This window comes from Pectinophora gossypiella, chromosome 5 (genome assembly GCF_024362695.1).
Source record: "Pectinophora gossypiella chromosome 5, ilPecGoss1.1, whole genome shotgun sequence".
Taxonomy (NCBI): domain Eukaryota; kingdom Metazoa; phylum Arthropoda; class Insecta; order Lepidoptera; family Gelechiidae; genus Pectinophora; species Pectinophora gossypiella.
The window spans coordinates 8306876-8325060 of record NC_065408.1 but is presented as its reverse complement, the minus strand read 5'-3'; the positions used below and the strand labels follow the sequence as shown (position 1 = coordinate 8325060).

General features: G+C 39.0%; 4 protein-coding genes across 5 annotated transcripts in view; 3 read left to right on the top strand and 1 right to left on the bottom strand.

Annotated features, from left to right (window-relative positions):
- The first annotated feature begins 1 nt into the window (after position 1).
- Positions 2-5253, top strand: LOC126366752 (beta-1,3-glucan-binding protein-like). The gene is made up of 8 exons (XM_050009993.1): positions 2-86; positions 754-946; positions 1336-1490; positions 2532-2695; positions 3202-3453; positions 3941-4086; positions 4176-4277; positions 5060-5253. Exons 2-8 carry the CDS (start codon positions 758-760, stop codon positions 5174-5176), a joined length of 1125 nt encoding a protein of 374 aa, XP_049865950.1. The 5' UTR covers positions 2-86; positions 754-757; the 3' UTR covers positions 5177-5253.
- Positions 5239-18185, bottom strand: part of LOC126366765 (rab-like protein 3) — a 26556-nt gene continuing 13609 nt past the window's right edge. Inside the window, exons 2-6 of the mRNA XM_050010006.1 lie at positions 8666-8875; positions 7630-7769; positions 7315-7451; positions 5698-5752; positions 5239-5454 (exon numbers count right to left, since the gene is read on the bottom strand). Of these exons, the coding sequence (XP_049865963.1) occupies positions 5308-5454; positions 5698-5752; positions 7315-7451; positions 7630-7769; positions 8666-8875 (689 nt within the window). The 3' untranslated portion in view covers positions 5239-5307. The remainder of the gene's footprint in view (positions 5455-5697; positions 5753-7314; positions 7452-7629; positions 7770-8665; positions 8876-18185) is intronic.
- LOC126366743 (general transcription factor IIE subunit 1) overlaps positions 9017-18185 on the top strand; it is a 10787-nt gene continuing 1618 nt past the window's right edge. The window contains exons 1-7 of one of the 2 annotated variants that reach the window (XM_050009979.1): positions 9017-9183; positions 13977-14105; positions 14274-14390; positions 14767-14945; positions 15645-15871; positions 16677-16875; positions 17437-17569. In XM_050009979.1, the coding sequence (XP_049865936.1) occupies positions 13982-14105; positions 14274-14390; positions 14767-14945; positions 15645-15871; positions 16677-16875; positions 17437-17569 (979 nt within the window). In that variant the 5' untranslated portion in view covers positions 9017-9183; positions 13977-13981. Of the gene's footprint in view, positions 9184-9627; positions 9663-13976; positions 14106-14273; positions 14391-14766; positions 14946-15644; positions 15872-16676; positions 16876-17436; positions 17570-18185 lie in introns of those variants that run through there. The other variant, XM_050009980.1, reaches the window with a different exon arrangement.
- LOC126366730 (tyrosine-protein kinase transmembrane receptor Ror2) lies at positions 9633-13080 on the top strand. The gene has a single exon (XM_050009959.1). The coding sequence runs from the start codon at positions 9794-9796 to the stop codon at positions 11717-11719; it is 1926 nt and encodes a 641-aa protein (XP_049865916.1). The 5' UTR covers positions 9633-9793; the 3' UTR covers positions 11720-13080.

Below are 18185 nucleotides of genomic sequence, written 5' to 3'. Positions count from 1 at the left end.
TGTTATCATTATCGCAATAAGGTATAAATTCAAGTTTATCCTGAAAAATACGATTCCATTTCAAACTTTCACAAAAACAGCAACCGGTGAGTACTTATATTCACTATTTTTTTTATTATTATATACATAACTATGTATATAATAGCCTTACCTGTTACCGTGCCTCTCTTGATTTAAACTCATACTGCAAAAGTTCAGAAGATAAAATCTATTTTATCGACAGATAAGGGGTTAATGTTCTTATATGATTTATTATTTAGGTAAAATATTCCTACAAACTTTAACATAACATAAACAGCCTATATACGTCCCACTGCTGGGCGCAGGCCTCCCCTCTATCAACCGGAGGGGATATGGAGCATACTCCACCACGCTGCTTCACTGCGGGTTCGTGGAGGTGTTTTTACGGCTAACAGCCGGGGCCAACTTCTAAACTTGCCCTCCGAAGCCCGGAATCATCTTAATTTTTCGGACAATCGGGTGGTGTCAAACTTTATATTATATTAAAGTCATGAGATGAATATGATGAAACTTACTTATAGTAAATGTTTACTTGGCTATCGCGCACCTTGCTTTAGCCTGGCCTGCATATCGATATATAGCATCCTTTTTACTTGTCCGAAACGATAAACAGCTAACGTCACAAAAAATGCTTTGGTTTTTCTACAAAGTAGGGTGATTTTCTCTCTTTTATCACATAGTCAGCAAAAGAGATGAAACATTATATTAATCAGTTGTATATTCCCTTGACAGCACAATGTGGTCGCTGTTATTTGGCCTGTCAGCGCTGGTGACACTGGGCGCCGCGTGCACGCCCAGTGCGACCACGGTGAGCGGCACGCATGCGCCGGCCACCGTCTGCTCAGGCGCACTCATCTTCTCTGACGAGTTCAACGAATTCGATCTCGAGAAATGGCAGCACGAGAACACTCTCGCGGGTGGTGGTGTAAGTTTTAACTTCCGATTATTTAGCAGAAACTGTGATGTTCCATTTGAATTAAATAGTACTCTGGAGTCTCCGGAATCAAATCCGGAATGAACTAACGCCTGTATTCCCTAATGGAGTGAGTGGGCAGGGCCACAAATAATGGGAAGACTATTTGCAATGACTTTTGATGAACATGTCATAATTTAGTGCATTTTGGCATAAGACGCTAAGATATTTTATTTGTTATGTTTTCTGAAATTGTACCTTGTTTCCATTATGAAGTGAAGTCATGCATTTCGATAGAACTGTGATAGCTGTTTCTTTTTTTTTAATTTATTTACTTATTTAGAACTGTAGCAGCAGAAATTGCACGTACTCGATTTATTTTTTACTTATTTTTACTACAGAACTGGGAGTTCCAGTACTACAACAACAACCGTACGAACTCGTTTACCCGCGACGGTGTCCTGTACATCCGACCATCGCTGATGTCTGATCAGTTTGGCAATGCGTTCCTGCACAGTGGACATCTCAACGTTGAGGGAGGCGCTCCAGCTGACAGGTAAAGGATTCGCTTTCCGGCTGCACACGCAATATGCACGCAACGCTCCGACTAAAAGAACCTGGGGTTTAAAATTGCCACATCGAAGCAATTCATCTAAGACAGCAATATTGCTTGCTATTAATTGACATTAGTTTGCATTGCGCACTTACTTTTATATGCGCAAATGTCAAATTTAAATATTGCTTTCTTAGATGAATTGCTTCGATGTGGTCATTTAACCCACCTGTTCTGCTTAATGGGTTTGGTCCCCAGGTCCAACATGCTGACATTTTTTTTATGACATTTGCTTAGATGTATTTTTAAACATAATGTCTGTAAACGTATCTATCCAAATAAATAAATAATAAATTATATACTTGTAAGGCATATCTGTCCTGATAGATCCTTTCAATCAAATTGCTCTATTATGAGGACTAAGAGCATCTTCTGTTTTTTGGTGTACCTAAACTCGTGTGGCTATAATAGGCAATCGAGCGTCGCCTAACACGTAGTCACTGTGCACGCACAATAATAATTACCTACGTTAAGGCACAAAGGTCGACATTGGTGTAAGTAATGGCTGTAGGTGGTTTAGCCCCAAGGATTATAAGTACCTATCGACATGAGGGGGAATAAAATGGTCACAACAAAGCAATTCATCTGAGAAAGCAATGTTGGAATTTGATATTTGCGCATATAAAAGTAACTGTGCAATGCGAACAAATGTCAAATAGCAATATTGCTTTCTAAGATTAATTGCTTCGATGTGGCCATTTTAACCCCTCAGATTTTCTTAGTTCTTCAATATCGGCCACTTTTGTTGCACAAACGGTTCCATACAACATAATTTATATAAATAATTTATAAATAAATAATTTTAAGATTAGATTATGACTGTTATAAAAATACAAAGTAAAAATAGTACCTATAAGTAAGTAGATATCGCACGATAACCGCTAAATATCCACAATACTTTACGTGATGATTTACCTACACCATTTGGAAGCATTGCTGTTTTGCAATTGATGTAACGAGATATTTTCTTTAATTATTTTACAGATGCACAAATCCTCAATGGTGGGGTTGCGAGCGTACGGGAACGCCAACCAACGTGCTGAACCCGATCAAAAGCGCGCGCTTGCGCACGGTACAGTCCTTCAGCTTCCGCTATGGCCGCGTCGAAGTCCGTGCCAAGATGCCTGCAGGCGACTGGCTCTGGCCTGGTAAACCTTCTCTTTTAATACTTTTAATAGTACTGACTACCGGTCGTTAACTGTAGTTAACTGTACTCGTTTTATGTAGTTACTCCATGATAATAGTATGACACTTGGGATCAAGACAACTATGTACTTATTGATCTTTAAAATGAAAAAAAATCTAAATATAACACAAGGCGAAATGCCCCAAAATCAAAATATCTTTAATGGCGTAAAAAGCTGATTCTAAAAAAAAAGATATTAGGAAAAAGCCAGGGGGTTGATTGATTAAGAGAAAAGTCCCCAGAAATGTCACTGATTGATCAAATTACGGAACAATAACAGACTGGCTTTTTTTTTTGACGTGACTTATTGTAGATTTGCCGCAGATGGCATTAACTACTTGGCCGGAATTAACTACTTGGCCGAAATTAACTACTTGGCCGGATAACAGACTGGCAAACTTGTCACCTACTTTGGAAAAGTGCGAAACAATAATTTGATCTTTGACAACGTTTTCCTTTCCTCTTCAGCTATTTGGATGATGCCAGCTTTCAATACTTACGGCACATGGCCGGCGTCGGGTGAAATCGACCTTGTGGAATCACGAGGCAACAGAGACATGATCTCGAACGGCGTGCACATTGGAACCCATGAGGCCGGCTCTACCCTCCACTTTGGACCTTACCCAGCACTAAACGCTTGGGACCGAGCACACTGGGTACGACGGAACGCTGCCGGTTATAATAGCAACTTCCATCGCTACCAACTGGAGTGGACTCCAGGTAATTATCTTATTATTATTTCTGCCATACACCATCCCACTGCAGGGCAAAGGCCTCTTTCCCTTTTTTCCACTCCTCTCGATTTGGGCTCTCTTTTTCCAAGATATCAAGTGTACATCCAAATTTTCATCATTATCTTATTCAAAGCCTTTTTTTCTTGAGAAGATAGAAATTTTAAGAGTGAATATAGGCCGTTGGCCGCTTCTAAACGATTGAAATGTGAATATAAATATTAACAAGATGAAATTAAAGTGTTAGGAGTTAACCAAATGTAGTTACCAATATTTTCTCTAGGTAGTACCTATGTCAGTAAAACCATTTTTTTAAACATGACTTGAAGTAGATTTGCCTCTGAAAAATTTAAGAATACGGGTCCGAGGATGCCCAGTTTATAAAAAAAACACATAAGATATCTATGTAACTCTTCTAGTAAAACGTAGTTTTATCACATCTTTACACATAATTGGTGTTTCTTTATTGTTTCTAGATTTCCTAAGATTCAGCATCGATGACATCGAGATTGGCCGCGCGACACCACCTGCCAGTGGTTTCTGGGACTTCGGGGGTTTTAATAACCATAACGTAGAGAACCCTTGGCGATTTGGATCCAAAATGGCTCCTTTCGACCAAAAGGTAAGAGAGATCAAAGAAGATGTTGTTTTTATACTAACTAGTCTTTTCTGTGATTGGGAGTATAAAATAATGCATTTTTCGTTTTCCAGTTCTACATTATCATGAATTTGGCTGTCGGTGGTACCAACGGTTTCTTCCCTGATGGCGTGCAGAACCCTACTCCCAAACCTTGGTGGAACGGCTCTCCTACGGTTAGTTCCAGCATCAACATCATTAGCCCATTAACGTCCCCACTGCTGGGGCACGGGCCTTCCCTATGGATGGATAGGGAGATCGGGCCTTAAACCATCACGTGGGCCCAGTATGGATTGATGGTTATTAACGACCGCTAATTCAGCCGGGACCAACGGCTTAACGTGCCATCCGAAGCACGAAGTTCCAGCATAGTATAACTATATTAAACTTATTCTGATTACATTCATCTTAGAACTTCACATCAACATAGCTGCAAGTTGTGTAAATGCTCGCCCCCTTCTGATTGTTTGACTGAGTAGGTAGCTTATGCGCAACCATAATACGTGTGCAGGATGCATAGTCTAAGTGTATTTACTAATAATAATACTTATCCTACGGCGATAAGGTTCAGCCCCACCCACCTATTACGTTAGTCTAACAGAAAGCTCGGTGAGGTGTAGGTACTTAGTTCATCTTGCGATGGGTGTATCTGATTCTCGAACTCATCTGACTCATCACAGACTACCCCAATTGAAATATAATTGTGAGCTTATGTCAATGAATTAGGAATAATACTACGTATAGAACGGTAACTCCCTATAAAGCGTCTGAGCTAGGTTTGCCTCACCCCGCCTCGAACATAGTTTAGACTTGAATCGTATGGCGTCAGACGTCACACACACAGATGCGCGTGTACGATGACGTCAATGTGCGGTGTCTGTGTAAAACTTTGGTTTGGTTTGGTTGTTTGTATGAAGTGTTTGGGGTGTGCTTATGTTAAAAGTTTTCTATGTTTCAGGCGGCGTCCGACTTCTGGAATGGACAAGGTGGTTGGCTACCGACCTGGAATCTTAACGTCAACGACGGCGCTGATGCTTCTCTACAAGTTGACTACGTTCGTGTTTGGGCCCTATAAACAACTATGTACCCATAATATATATGATACTCTTATGTATAATGTTAAATAAAGCACTGAAATACGTCGAAAAATAATTTATTTTCATACTTACATGGAATGATGCAACAACTTGTACAGTTTACGGAAACTCAATCCATATGGTAGAACCTTGGGCTCATATATTGCGGAGGCTTGTTTCCGGAGAGAGGCGTCGACGATGCCATGATGTACGGAGGTATATTACGTCGTTTGTCCGTGAACGGACTGATCCGAGAGTAGTAACGTCGTTCTATCACCTGTGTGTTAATTTAAAAAAAATCTAAATACCACAGACACAACCCGCCTTCACCTCGTTCAGTTCTTTCATCCAATCATATAATAGACAAATGCCTGCTTTACAACTTGCCGATAGGTGGACAATAGTAGGACTTATCTGGCACCACTATCAGACACATATCCGACGAATTTGTCAGCAAATTGTAAAACAGATATTATTCACTGCGATTTTTAAATAAGCGTCAACATTGACTTCAACATACCTTATCAAAGAATCGAGTCAATTTAACAGAATTACTCGTCCCTGGAGCGAGAGATCTGAAAATAAACGTTCGATTTAAGCAATCTAAATCATTCACTAATAACTGCCGTTTCTTGGAGAATCAGGGTTTTAAAGATGTTGTCCTTCCGAAGGCTCACAAAGCCGTTAGTTCCGTATACTATTTACTTCATTACATACGAGGGGAGGTCAAAAAGTTCGCGGAATGGAGGGGTTGGAGGGGGTTGGTTTGCTCGTACCGGTAGCCGCTAGTTGCACACCTCATTAACAGTATATGTACCAAGTTTGAAGCAAATCGGGTCATTAACGTTTGAACTATCGACCAGCAAACAAGTGAATCGGGAAGAACTCAGCGAATATGGAGAAAATTGAACACCGCGCCGTCATTAAGTTCCTCACCAAGCAAGGAAAATCCGCTCAGACGATTTTCCAAGAGCTGTTAGCAGTTTACGCGGACTCTGCCCCTGGTAAAACCATGGTTTACAAGTGACATAGTCTTTTCAAGCAAGGAAGAGAGTCGATTGAAGATGACCCCCGCTCCGGACGGCCCATTGAGGCCACCACACCGGAAATCATCGAAAAAGTAGAGAAACTTGTATTAGAAGATACCCGCTTGAAGAAGAAGCAGCTTGCAGCAATGGTCGGTGTATCCGAAACAAGTATTTTAAATATCCTACATCAACATCTTGGGATGACTAAGGTCAGCGCAAGATGGGTTCCAAGAATGCTCACGCCACTTCAAAAAAGCGAGCGTGTCGAGTGTTCTCGCCAGTTTTTAGAGCTCTGTGGAGAGAATAAGGAAGAAGTTATGGCCCGGATTGTTACTGGAGATGAAACCTGGGTTCACCACTATGAACCTGAGTCGAAGCAAGAGTCGATGCAGTGGCATAAAAAAGGCACACCTCCTCCAAAGAAGTTTAAGGTGTCACAATCGGCCGGAAAGATCATGGCCACTATTTTTTGGGATACAGAAGGTATTTTGCTGATTGATTATAAAGATCGTGGTGTGACTATAACGGGACATTACTACGCTTCTTTACTGGATAGATTGAAAGAGGCTATCAAGGAAAAAAGAAGAGGAAAGCTGTCAAGAGGTGTGCTCCTTTTGCACGACAACGCACCCGTCCACACGTGCCATGTTGCGACGGCTGCCATTCACCGATGCGGGTTCGAAAAATTAAACCACCCGCCTTACAGTCCAGACTTGGCCCCCAGCGATTATTATTTGTTCCCAAAAATGAAAAAGGAACTGCGTGGACGAAAATTTGGCGATGATGAAGAAGTCAAGTCTGCAATTTCGGCCAATTTTGACAGCAAAGAGAAATCTTTTTTTTATGATGGAATAAACAAATTATTTGATAGATCCGGAAAATGTGTTAAGGTTAAGGGAGAATATATTGAAACGGAAAAATAGTTTCGTGTTTAATTTCGACCCCCTTCCCGGGGTCATTCCGCGAACTTTTTGACCTCCCCTCGTACTAGTCGTGTTTTTAAAGGTCAGATTACTTGTCGTTGTTGCTTCTGTTATCAAATGGTCCTGTCAATGTCAATAAACGGGAGATGATGAGGGATCAAGTTAGGTACCTAGTATATTCCTTACCGTGCTTGGTGACAATTGACAAATATTTCATCTGCTCCACACTGCTCTGCAATGCTGCTAGCCAGCCTCCTGTACTGGTTCTTTCTCTGTTTCTCCTCAGCTAAATCGAACTTGGTTCCAATCACCAGAATAGGAATCTGTAAGTTATTATTTTTGTGTGAAACTACTCTTAAACCCCACAAAGATGGTCCAAGGAGTATTTGCTGCGAAGCAAGAAGCAGGATTTCATATGAAAGCCATGGATGTCTGTGCGAATGGTTGTATAAAAACTTGAAGATAAAAAATAATAATACGTAATAATCATCTCTTACTTACTTGAGTTGATCCTAAAAACTGTTCTGGATCAACATCAACATGCTGAAGAGTGGGGTTGTCTTGATTTAAGATCTCAGAAAGCCATTTTTGCAAGTTTATTTGACTCTTTCTGTTAGTTAAGTCATGTACTAAAATAATTCCTGCAAAATATAATAAAATCATAATTATTTATGCACTTACCTATAACAATTGGGTTCAAAGAAAGTTACGGTTCGCAAGAATACGGGATTTATTAAGGTATAAATCCTGTGTAGGATTTATAATACTTTTATAGGTGTTTTACAGTGTTTAAACCATGGAATAGGAGAAAGAAGTTAGAAGAATGCCAAACGCGCGCCATACAAGTAATAAAGCACTGCAAACTTTACGATGCACGGAGCTCCGCGATAGTATATTAAAAGGTCGCCTTGTGTATTATAACTTTCAGGACAATAAACCAAATAACGACTATCATGCAAGGAGATAAAAACCTCAAACACCATAGTGTGGTTAACTATTTATCAAAATAATTAATACTTCTTTATGCAGTACCTAACGAAAAGTAACGAAAAACTTGCAGCCTATCACATAAATATAGGTACATTGCCGGAAAATTGGCTATAGAATTTGAAAAGCCGTAGAGCTATCGTAGTTATCTCTTTACAGTTGTAGTAGTAAAAGAGAGTTGGGTTGAACCGGTGACAGTGGTTTGAACAGTGAAGGAAAACATAGTAAATCGTAAGGATGTTTAGTAGGTACCAACTTGTTTAAGAAAATCTCTCCTCAAACCTTCAATAACTTATTTATTTATTTTATTTATATTTACCATAATTAAGCAATGTAGGCCCAACAATCTCCTTGCTCTAGACACATTGTCTAGAGGCTAGTAGCATAGAATAACATAGAACACGTGTTGCTCTCCTCCGCGGTAGAATAAGGAATAATACTACGTACTAGTAAGTAAAATAACGTTCAGGTTTAAGTAGAGGGAAAGATGGACCTATAAGACTACCTACATAATTATCTTATGTCTAAATAACGTATCATGTTAGTTTACCATGTGTTGGTTGATAAAAAACGTTTCTTGTATTTCTATGTCCATTTGAACCGCCAACATCCCAAAGCTCCACAAAGAAAGTGTTTTGAGCTTGCGTGCCTTCCTTGTACTTGTGCAATTTGACTTCTACAGAGCACCCCACTGTCCATCCCGGAGACAATAACGGTTTATTGTGCGCAATTAGATACGTGAGCGAAGTTTTCCCTACCCCTGAAACAAAAAATTAAGTCATTGTAAATGATATTAATAAAATCAGCCAATTATTAAAATTAAACTAATTTGAAAATAGTTTAAATAATCGCGCCAAAAACATTTCCAATGTTGGCTAACCTTCAGGAGTGTCATGGCGACAACCATGTTAACAAACAACAAGTTGGACTGTGGAGTGTAAATTATATTTGTGATGTTAATATTAAAGTGAATAGTGCTTTGATATCCATTAACTAAACTCTTAATTGCAATTTACCGGAATCGCCAAGAACGACGACTTTTACTTTCTCAATTGCAGCCATTCACAGGTAAAACGTTCCGCGTAAATAAATTCGGTAACAATTTTATTTGACGTTTCTTTCCAACTGGCGGAATACGTTCAAAAATTTTATCCCTAACGATTTGTAAATCTGTGATGATATTGTTCTTTCAATTCAATTTTTTGAAGTATTATTTGATTTATGAAAATTGGTTGGCTTTTAGGTGTAATATAGTCTCTACTCCTCTTTTTATAGAGGTACTAAGATGAATATGAATCGTATACGATATCGAAAAGAAATATCATTAATTTTTTAACACATTTAATTTAGGAACGTGATCCTGACTTTTTCCGTCAATGCTACCAACCACCAAGTGAGAAAAATCGCGTTCAGTTTAAGGTGTTTTTGTAATCCTGTCATATTCACTTTATCTGCAATGGCAATACTACTACGTTTACGAACCGGACTCGGACTGACTGTATGTACTTTCTTCAGAGCAGAGACGCAAACAGAAATATTCGTGCAAAGTAAAATCAATAATAAATAATGCGACCGCCATTGTATATTCAGTATTGTGTTTAGACGACATTTATATTAGTTTTTTAAAATGCAACGATCTATTTTCAACGAAAATCTATCATATTTATAACATAAAACTATGACAATGGACGTTTACGGCAAGGTGTTTTTTGTGCTTCTTTATATTAAATCAGTGCATTTATATTGTGGTCCATACAATGGACAAATATGCAGAAGTTACTCTACTGGATACGTATGGTATAACAGTACGGGTGGTCTTGAAAATGAAAAAATTACAACTGGACTATGGAAAGAAATGATATCAGCACTAAAGGAGCCATGCAGAAGTAGAGCCGAAAAATTACTTTGTGCTTATGCTTTTCCAAAATGCATAAGTAAAGATGGAACAGGTTACTTACCGTTGCCACTTTGTTACGAAGACTGCATGGCTGTTAAAATGCAATTTTGCTATAATGATTGGATTGTGTTTGAGGAACAAAAACGTCGCGGAGTATTTTTTGAGTCAAGAGGTCACTTCCGCTTTCCTGAATGTGAGAAGCTCCCGCGATTTGCTGGCAAAGGATCTCAAGTTACATGTCACAATACTGGCATCACAGATATGGACTTCAGCCAGGTAACTACTACTTGTATTCGTGGAAATGGACAGTATTATCAAGGCACAATGAATATTACTGAGAATGGTTTGGCTTGCCAAGCTTGGGAAGCACAATTCCCCCAGGAGCATACAAGACCACCTTTAGTATTTCCCGAAGTACAGAATTCTTCAAACTACTGTAGAAATGCTGGTGGAGAAGAACGTAAGCCTTGGTGCTACACTATGGATGCTCATGTGCGATGGGAACATTGTGATATACCTATGTGTGCCAACTCTACTGAAGACTTTGACAATATGGATGGACCAAACATAGTAATGGAAAATTATTTCACACCTACATTTGTGTTACTGCTTTCGATAGGCGGCCTTGGTTGCATTTTATTAATAGCATCAATAGCTCTATTGTGTCATTACTTCCTTAAAAATCACTATTCTAAGTGTAATCTTTCCAGTAGAAGAAATGTACAAAATATGGATATAGACTTGGATAAATTACCGAGCAACTTAGCCTACCACACTACTGGAGCACAGTTAAATCCAAAGTTAGAGAAACTAGAGTTTCCCAGAAATAACATAATTTATATCCGAGACTTAGGACAGGGTGCATTTGGAAGAGTGTTCCAAGCTAAAGCTCCAGGACTAGTGCCTGAAGAAGAGTTCACTCTTGTGGCAGTTAAAATGCTGAAAGATGAAGCATCTCATGATCTGCAATTGGATTTTGAAAGAGAAGCTTGCTTACTAGCTGACTTTGATCACCCTAATATTGTCAAATTACTTGGTGTATGTGCCATTGGGCGACCAATGTGTTTATTATTTGAGTTTATGGGGAAAGGAGATTTAAATGAATATTTAAGAGCATGTAGTACAGCTACAAATTATCCACCAGGTGTTGAGAACAGAGAAGATCTGAGATTACTAGCAACTCCTTTGAGTCACCTTGACCTGCTCCATGTGGCCCGTCAAATAGCCTCTGGTATGGTTTATCTGTCAGATCGGAAGTTTGTGCATCGTGACCTTGCTACAAGAAACTGTCTAATTAATGATGATATGGTGGTGAAAATTGCTGATTTTGGATTATCCCACAAAATCTATTTACAAGATTACTACAAGGGAGATGAACATGATGCTATTCCTGTCCGATGGATGCCTTTAGAAAGTATACTATACAATAAGTATACATTGGAGTCAGATGTGTGGGCATATGGTGTGTGTCTTTGGGAAATATTCTCTTTTGCATTGCAACCTTACTTTGGTATGACACATGAAGAGGTTGTCAGATTCCTTAAAGATGGAAATGTACTTGCCTGTCCTGACAACACACCTCGTTGCGTATATGACTTAATGAAACAATGTTGGAACCATCATCCAAGTGACCGCCCCAACTTTAGAGTTATTTATCAAACTTTGGATAACATACAACTTATTCTGGAAAGAACTCATTCTGAATAATTATTATTGTAAGCACCAAAGTTGTATTTGTGTATGGTACTTGTATGTTTCAAGTGATACATTCTTGCCCCTTGATGTATATATAACTGAGAATAGATTAATTTTTGTCATATTTATTATAAGTATTCATCTGCCTATTTATTGTTGGTCAATTTGATGATGATAATAATAATAATAATTTGGGTTTAACTATATACACTTTATATATTGAAATAATCTGTAGGTGAATTGTTTTAATTTTTGTGGCAATATTTACATTCACACAAGTAACATGATTTTTTGGTTTATAGTAGCATTTTTTCAAATTCAAATCAGATTACCAGTGTTCCTAAGAAGTTAAATACATTATACAGCCCTGTTAAGTAATATTGAAAATTGAAGCTATTAATGCATAAGCTACATAAAATATTTTGTTCATGTTTAATATTTCCTTCAAGCTTAATATAGTACATTTATCTATTACCACACAGTCATAAAGCTGACCCTGGGCAGTATTTGCACCAAATCCTGTTTTCTGTACTTACATATCAGAAGTTTCCTTACTTATAATCCAGTTAGCTAATTATTTGAGAAGACTGATTTTTGTAACTATAATTTAAATTATTAATCAAGCAAGGGTATGTACTTTCAATTATTTGTTTATGCACATACTTAAATCACTTTTTATAATGCAAATTATACATAAGTACCAGCTTTTGTAATGCAACTTATATTCCTTCAATTTAGTTAAAAGACCTTTAAGTTAATATCTTTAAAGTTAAGCACAAAATGACAGAATGTTCTACTACAATAATGTTATTTCAACTGAAGTATACTGCCAAAATTTAAATAATGATAAGGTGTTAGCTTTTATCAAGAGTTGAAGATGCATTTTGACCTGTAAAACATTAAATTCTGCCAAAGAAAGCTAATGGAAATTGTATATAAAATCATAATATTTTTTGTATGTAAGTCAAAAATATTGAAGTTTATTGTAACAATTTTAATTTAGACGTTTATAAATCTGTCCTAACCACCTGTAAGTGTAATTTTCGGACTGAAAGTTGCTCTAGATTAAAAAACAGAAAACAGTAATTTTAATTGGTTTTGTACTATTGTTATTTACAGTAAGTATATTATTAGTACTTATTAGTAATTGTACGACGAATTTAATGTTTTTAATTGGTACCTACATATTATTTATTGAGTGTCTGTGTCATTAAATACAAAGTGCAGAAGTTAATAAAGAATAAAGAATTATTATGATTCTACTGAACTGTTCCTTTAAAAGACATTATTTTGTTTAATGGCGCAGGTATTATTTTAGTTGTGAATAAGGAAAATACTTACATACATTAAGTGAACTGGAATTTAGTTATTTTTATTATATCTGTTTTTAAAGTAAAAGAGAATGGTTATTATTTAGATATCCTCATAAATAACTTTACTCTTACAACACAGAATAAAAAACGGTACTTCAAAGGTGTCGTACCTAAACACGAAGGCGACCAGCTTATGCATCACAGTGTTCTACAGCGCTCATGTGCTGGTAGACCTAAAATAATGCAGATTACAGTTCATATAATGCAATATATTCTACTATGCTACCCTTTGCGTGTGCAGTAACCAGAACACCATGCATGACCTATGCTGCACACCTTTTGGCTGACCCACCCAATATTATTAATATCATGCGTCCAGTTTTCCGAAACCTAAGGATTTGTTGCCTTATATCACGGTTTTTTTTTTGTATTGGAAGAGTAAGTAGGTCTACGAAACAGGCGCGCAAATATGACGTTACCTTCACGGCACAACACCCACAATGTAAAGCAAAGAGTATACCTAATAATACCTACTTGCTAAAGGAAGGAATTTTCCACCCTTATAGTTATGCAACGTTTAATAAAGGTCAGATTGTTTTCCTTTATCGAAAAAACACTTACACACACTTATTATTGTTGAGTAATATTATATGGGGATGATGGAGTGATCACCTTATTACCATATGTTTCGTCATATGCATCTTAGAACTTCGTAGCAAAGGAAGCTGGATGTTATCTCCTGATTACTTGTAGCCATAAGTAATCAGGAGATATGCCCACCGCCCACCTCATTAAGGATTACGGGAATAAGTTTATGAATGTAAGTATTTATTAAAAATCTTCATGATATCGATCGCGCTTTCCAATATAACTAGGTAGGTACCTACCTTATCTGAAAGATGTCGCGCTAACGGATCTTCACAAATAGTTTACTTAATTATAATATGAAATTACAGGTAATATGACTGAGGAGCGCCTAGTAACAGAGGTGCCCAGTAGTTTGAAACATTTGGCTCGGCTTGTCGTCCGGGGGTTCTACACGATAGAAGATGCCCTTATCGTCGACATGTTAGTCAGAAACCCTTGTAAGTGTACTGCACCTTTTCTTACCTAAAACGCTGTTTCACTCTTATAAAGTGTTTATCAGGGATCTCTGCCTACCCCAAGCTGAAGAAGGCGTGATCTTACATGTACTTACGTGATATAACTTCATTATATTGTGCTACCATTAAATCCCACCGTTTTTTTACCAGGTATGAAGGAAGACGATATTTGCGAACTGTTAAAATTCGAACGCAAAATGCTAAGAGCCAGAATAGCAACGTTGAAAAACGATAAATTTATACAAGTCAGATTAAAAATGGAAACAGGTAATGTGCAAGCATTTTTGCAAAAGCTCTTCGGTCAACGCCGAAGGTTAACGCCCACTTACCCATCTGCGTAGCATCGAACTGTCGATAAAGTAAACATTTATAAATATTTGTCTAGCCTACAACACAAATCTTATAACGCACGAGCAAATCTGGACTGTTGTTATTGCAAGTACAACAGCTACCTGATAAGTAAAATATATTACTTTATTTCTGAGAACCTCGTTTGTTTATACACAAGCGAGAAAATTAATTTACCTACTAAAACGTGAGGGTTATTGGTTACCTTATGTACCAATTAAGGCACACTTTTATTATAGACACTAAACATCTTAACTATAAGTATGTCCCCTTCAACTACCATTCCAATCTCCAGGTCCCGATGGCAAGGCACAGAAAGTGAACTATTACTTTATAAATTACAAGACGTTTGTGAACGTGGTGAAGTACAAATTAGACCTGATGCGCAAACGGATGGAGACGGAGGAACGCGACGCCACCAGCCGCGCGAGCTTCAAGTGTCCCGCATGTGGGAAGACCTTCACAGACCTCGAGGTAAGTATTTATCAGTCATCATCACGCATCATACATCGTTTCCAGATGATTTATAGAGTGTCTAGAAGGCCCTTTTTTCATGACTACGTATATAAATAAGTCAATGTGATAGCGGTAAGGTCTACCACACGCTCTGCAGATGTAGACAAGGCTGGAGGTCCTGTGCCACTTTCGTGTCGCCTGGCCCTTTTCTCTGCCAAGAGATCAAACCAGTCATGACAATACAGTCAGAACGTAGTCAGAACATTCATCGCAAGATGAACTAAGTACCCCACCTCATCGAGCTTTCTAGTTAGACCAACGTGATATGCGATGAGCCGTGTTGCAGTCTATAATGGTCGAGACTAACATAAATTAATAAGTCATTGGTATAAGTCCGGCACAGGGGTTCGAACTGGCGCTTCTTCGTTTCAGAAGCAAGCCGGTGTACCAAGTGATTAATTATTTAAATGTTGCTGGTATTTTTTCGCAATCTAGAGCTTTGTCGATTCATAATAATATTCGCTTCGATCAAAATCGCACCTCATTCTGTGCCTATGGGGCTTTCGTATAGGAATAGAACCTCTTACGGTTTGTAAACAGACCCCAGGCTTTGCTATATAAGTTAATATAATACGTCCTTTCCTTACCCATTTAAGTATCTGTTAACTTTTACACAAGAGTGTGGCTCTTAAATTAAAGATGATGATCAACTTTTAGGCGGATCAACTTTATGACATGATGACTCAAGAATTCCGGTGTACATTTTGTAATCAAGTCGTCGAAGAGGACCAATCGGCGCTACCGAAGAAGGACTCGAGGTTACTGTTGGCCAAATATAACGAACAGTTGGAGCCTCTGTACATACTCCTGCGAGAAGTGGAAGGAATCAAACTGGCACCGGAGATATTGGAGCCTGAACCTGTGGATATTAACACTATCAGAGGGTAAGGAATAACATCACGTTTTTGTTTCAAGTGCCTCCTTAGGTAGGTTGTAACAGCCTCCGTGGTTGAGCGTTGGGCTCACGACCGGAGGTCCCGGGTTCGATTCCCGGTGGGAACATATCACAAAAAACACTCTGTTTGGTTAGGTCATTACATCACCCGATTGTCTGTAAGTTGATCCGTGCTTAACCGTGCACGATAAGCAGTTGGTTCCGGCTACTATTTTAGTAAGTATGTACTATGTAGTCGTTACATGAGCCATTACATTTAATTTTTTACCAGTGTCAGGGTTATTGAGCTGCCAACCCTCGGGTTGACGAGGTTGGTAATCCACCTCACAACTCACACGATAGAAGAAAAAGGTAGGATGAAAACTTTAGGTGCAACACGCACTGCTAGAATCGAGGCGCGTCTTTTTTTTCATCATGTCTCCGCCGCAAATTCCGGTAGTTAACTCACGTAGAACCGGCTCCATACAAAATAGAAAGCGCACCTTTTGGACGCCACTTTCCGGTGGTATAAGGCAGCCTGTCCACCGGAGCGGAACGGAGAAATATTAACCAATAGGATTGAACAAACCTGTTCGCAACCCTGTATTGGTTAATATTTCTCCATTTCGCTACTCCGGTGGAGAGGCAGCCTAAGGGGATGCCTATACCCAGCAATTATAATTATATGTGGTAGTATGTATGTAGGCTGTTTATATATGTTATATAGGCTGTAGAATAGTACTGATCGATTACTTCTTGGCTACTGAAGACTCAACCTTTACTCACAATTATAACTCAATCTTCTCTTGAACCAGATTGACATCAAAGCAGCCACTAGCGCGGCCTTCAGGCGAGCAATGGTCGGGTGAAGCTACACGGAACATGGGGCTGGCGGTGGAGGAGACACGCGTGGATGTTACTATCGGCGAGACGGATACCAACGCCGACGCCGCAGCGCAGCGCAAGGAGCGCCCCGTCTGGATGGTCGAGAGCACCATCGTTACCAACGACCAGGTACCATTTCAGTTATACCATACAATAAGGAATACTTCGTACCTATAGTACGGCAACTCTCCGCTCCCCTCCAGCGGCTGAGCTAGGTTTACTTCACCCCCTCAGTCTTACTTTAGTCTTCAATCGTATTTTAGCCAGGCGCCTGTGCGCGTGACTTGTATGTAAGAAGTGTCCGGGATGTGGTAACACCATAACAAATACTGAGCGGGGATGATTCAGACCACGATTCTGTGTTGGTATCAAGTGGAGTTTCTTGCCGGAAAATTTATGAAAAGTTTTCGTTATGATGTCACTAACACCCTGTATTAATGTAATAGAGGCGGTGCCGGAAGCAGATTTTTTTAAACATCCTCGTTTTACACACACTCTACACGTTATCTTACACGCGCATCTGTGTGTGTGACGTCTGAGACTATACTTACGATTCAAGTCCAAACTATGTTCCAGGGGGGGTGAGCTAAACCTAGCTCAGCCGCTGGTGGGGAGCGGAGAGTTGCCATTCTATACGTAGTATTATTCCATATTCTATGGTTGTAGTCTAATACTTTGTCATTTTTTCAGAACGAAAACGCGCAATCGGCAGACGCTGCGTTGGAGAAAGCGGCGAGCAACGCAAGCAACGCCAAAGTTGCCGGCAAAGAGAAGAACGACGACATTATGTCTGTCTTACTGGCTCACGAGAAACAAAATACAGGTAAAATGGGGTGAAAAAGGCCACGTCAAAGCAATTCATCTAAGAAAGCAATATTGCTGTTTGACATTTGATTGCATTGCGCACTTAATTTTATATGCGCAAATGACAAATTGCAATTTTGCTTTTTTAGATGAATTGCTTCGATGTGGCCTTTTTTAACCCCCCAGATGCACTATTTATTTTAAGATTTGTTTTTCTTTTTTTAATTTTAAGTTAGACGCAGTTATCTCACGACGGTAAGTGTAGGTACTTATTTACGTACTTGCTGGTAGTGACACGTCGCGGCCACCTCGCGTTTGTATCACAACTAAAATATTGTTGGTTTTTTTATATTATTCGATCCAAAAGTTAGGATGAATAGTTTTACAACTATATATGTGTATTGTTATTATGAGGGACGACCTCCGAGGTCCAGTGGTTGAGCGTTGAGCGCGATCCGGAGGTTCCGGGTTCAATTCCCGGTGGGGACATACCACAAAAATTACTTTGTGGTCCCTAGTTTGGTTAGGACATTACAGGCTGATAACCTGATTACCCGAAAGTAAGATGATCCGTTGGTCCCGGTTACTGCTTACTGATGTAAGTAAGTAGTCCTTACATGAGTCAGGGGCCTTTG

Coding starts and splice junctions, on each gene's coding strand:
- LOC126366752 (XM_050009993.1), top strand. CDS start 758: ATGTGGTCGCTGTTATTTGGCCTGTCAGCGCTGGTGACACTGGGCGCC. Junction 2,696..3,201: donor AGGCGACTGGCTCTGGCCTG/GTAAACCTTCTC, acceptor TTTCCTCTTCAG/CTATTTGGATGATGCCAGCT. Junction 3,454..3,940: donor CCAACTGGAGTGGACTCCAG/GTAATTATCTTA, acceptor TATTGTTTCTAG/ATTTCCTAAGATTCAGCATC.
- LOC126366730 (XM_050009959.1), top strand. CDS start 9,794: ATGACAATGGACGTTTACGGCAAGGTGTTTTTTGTGCTTCTTTATATT.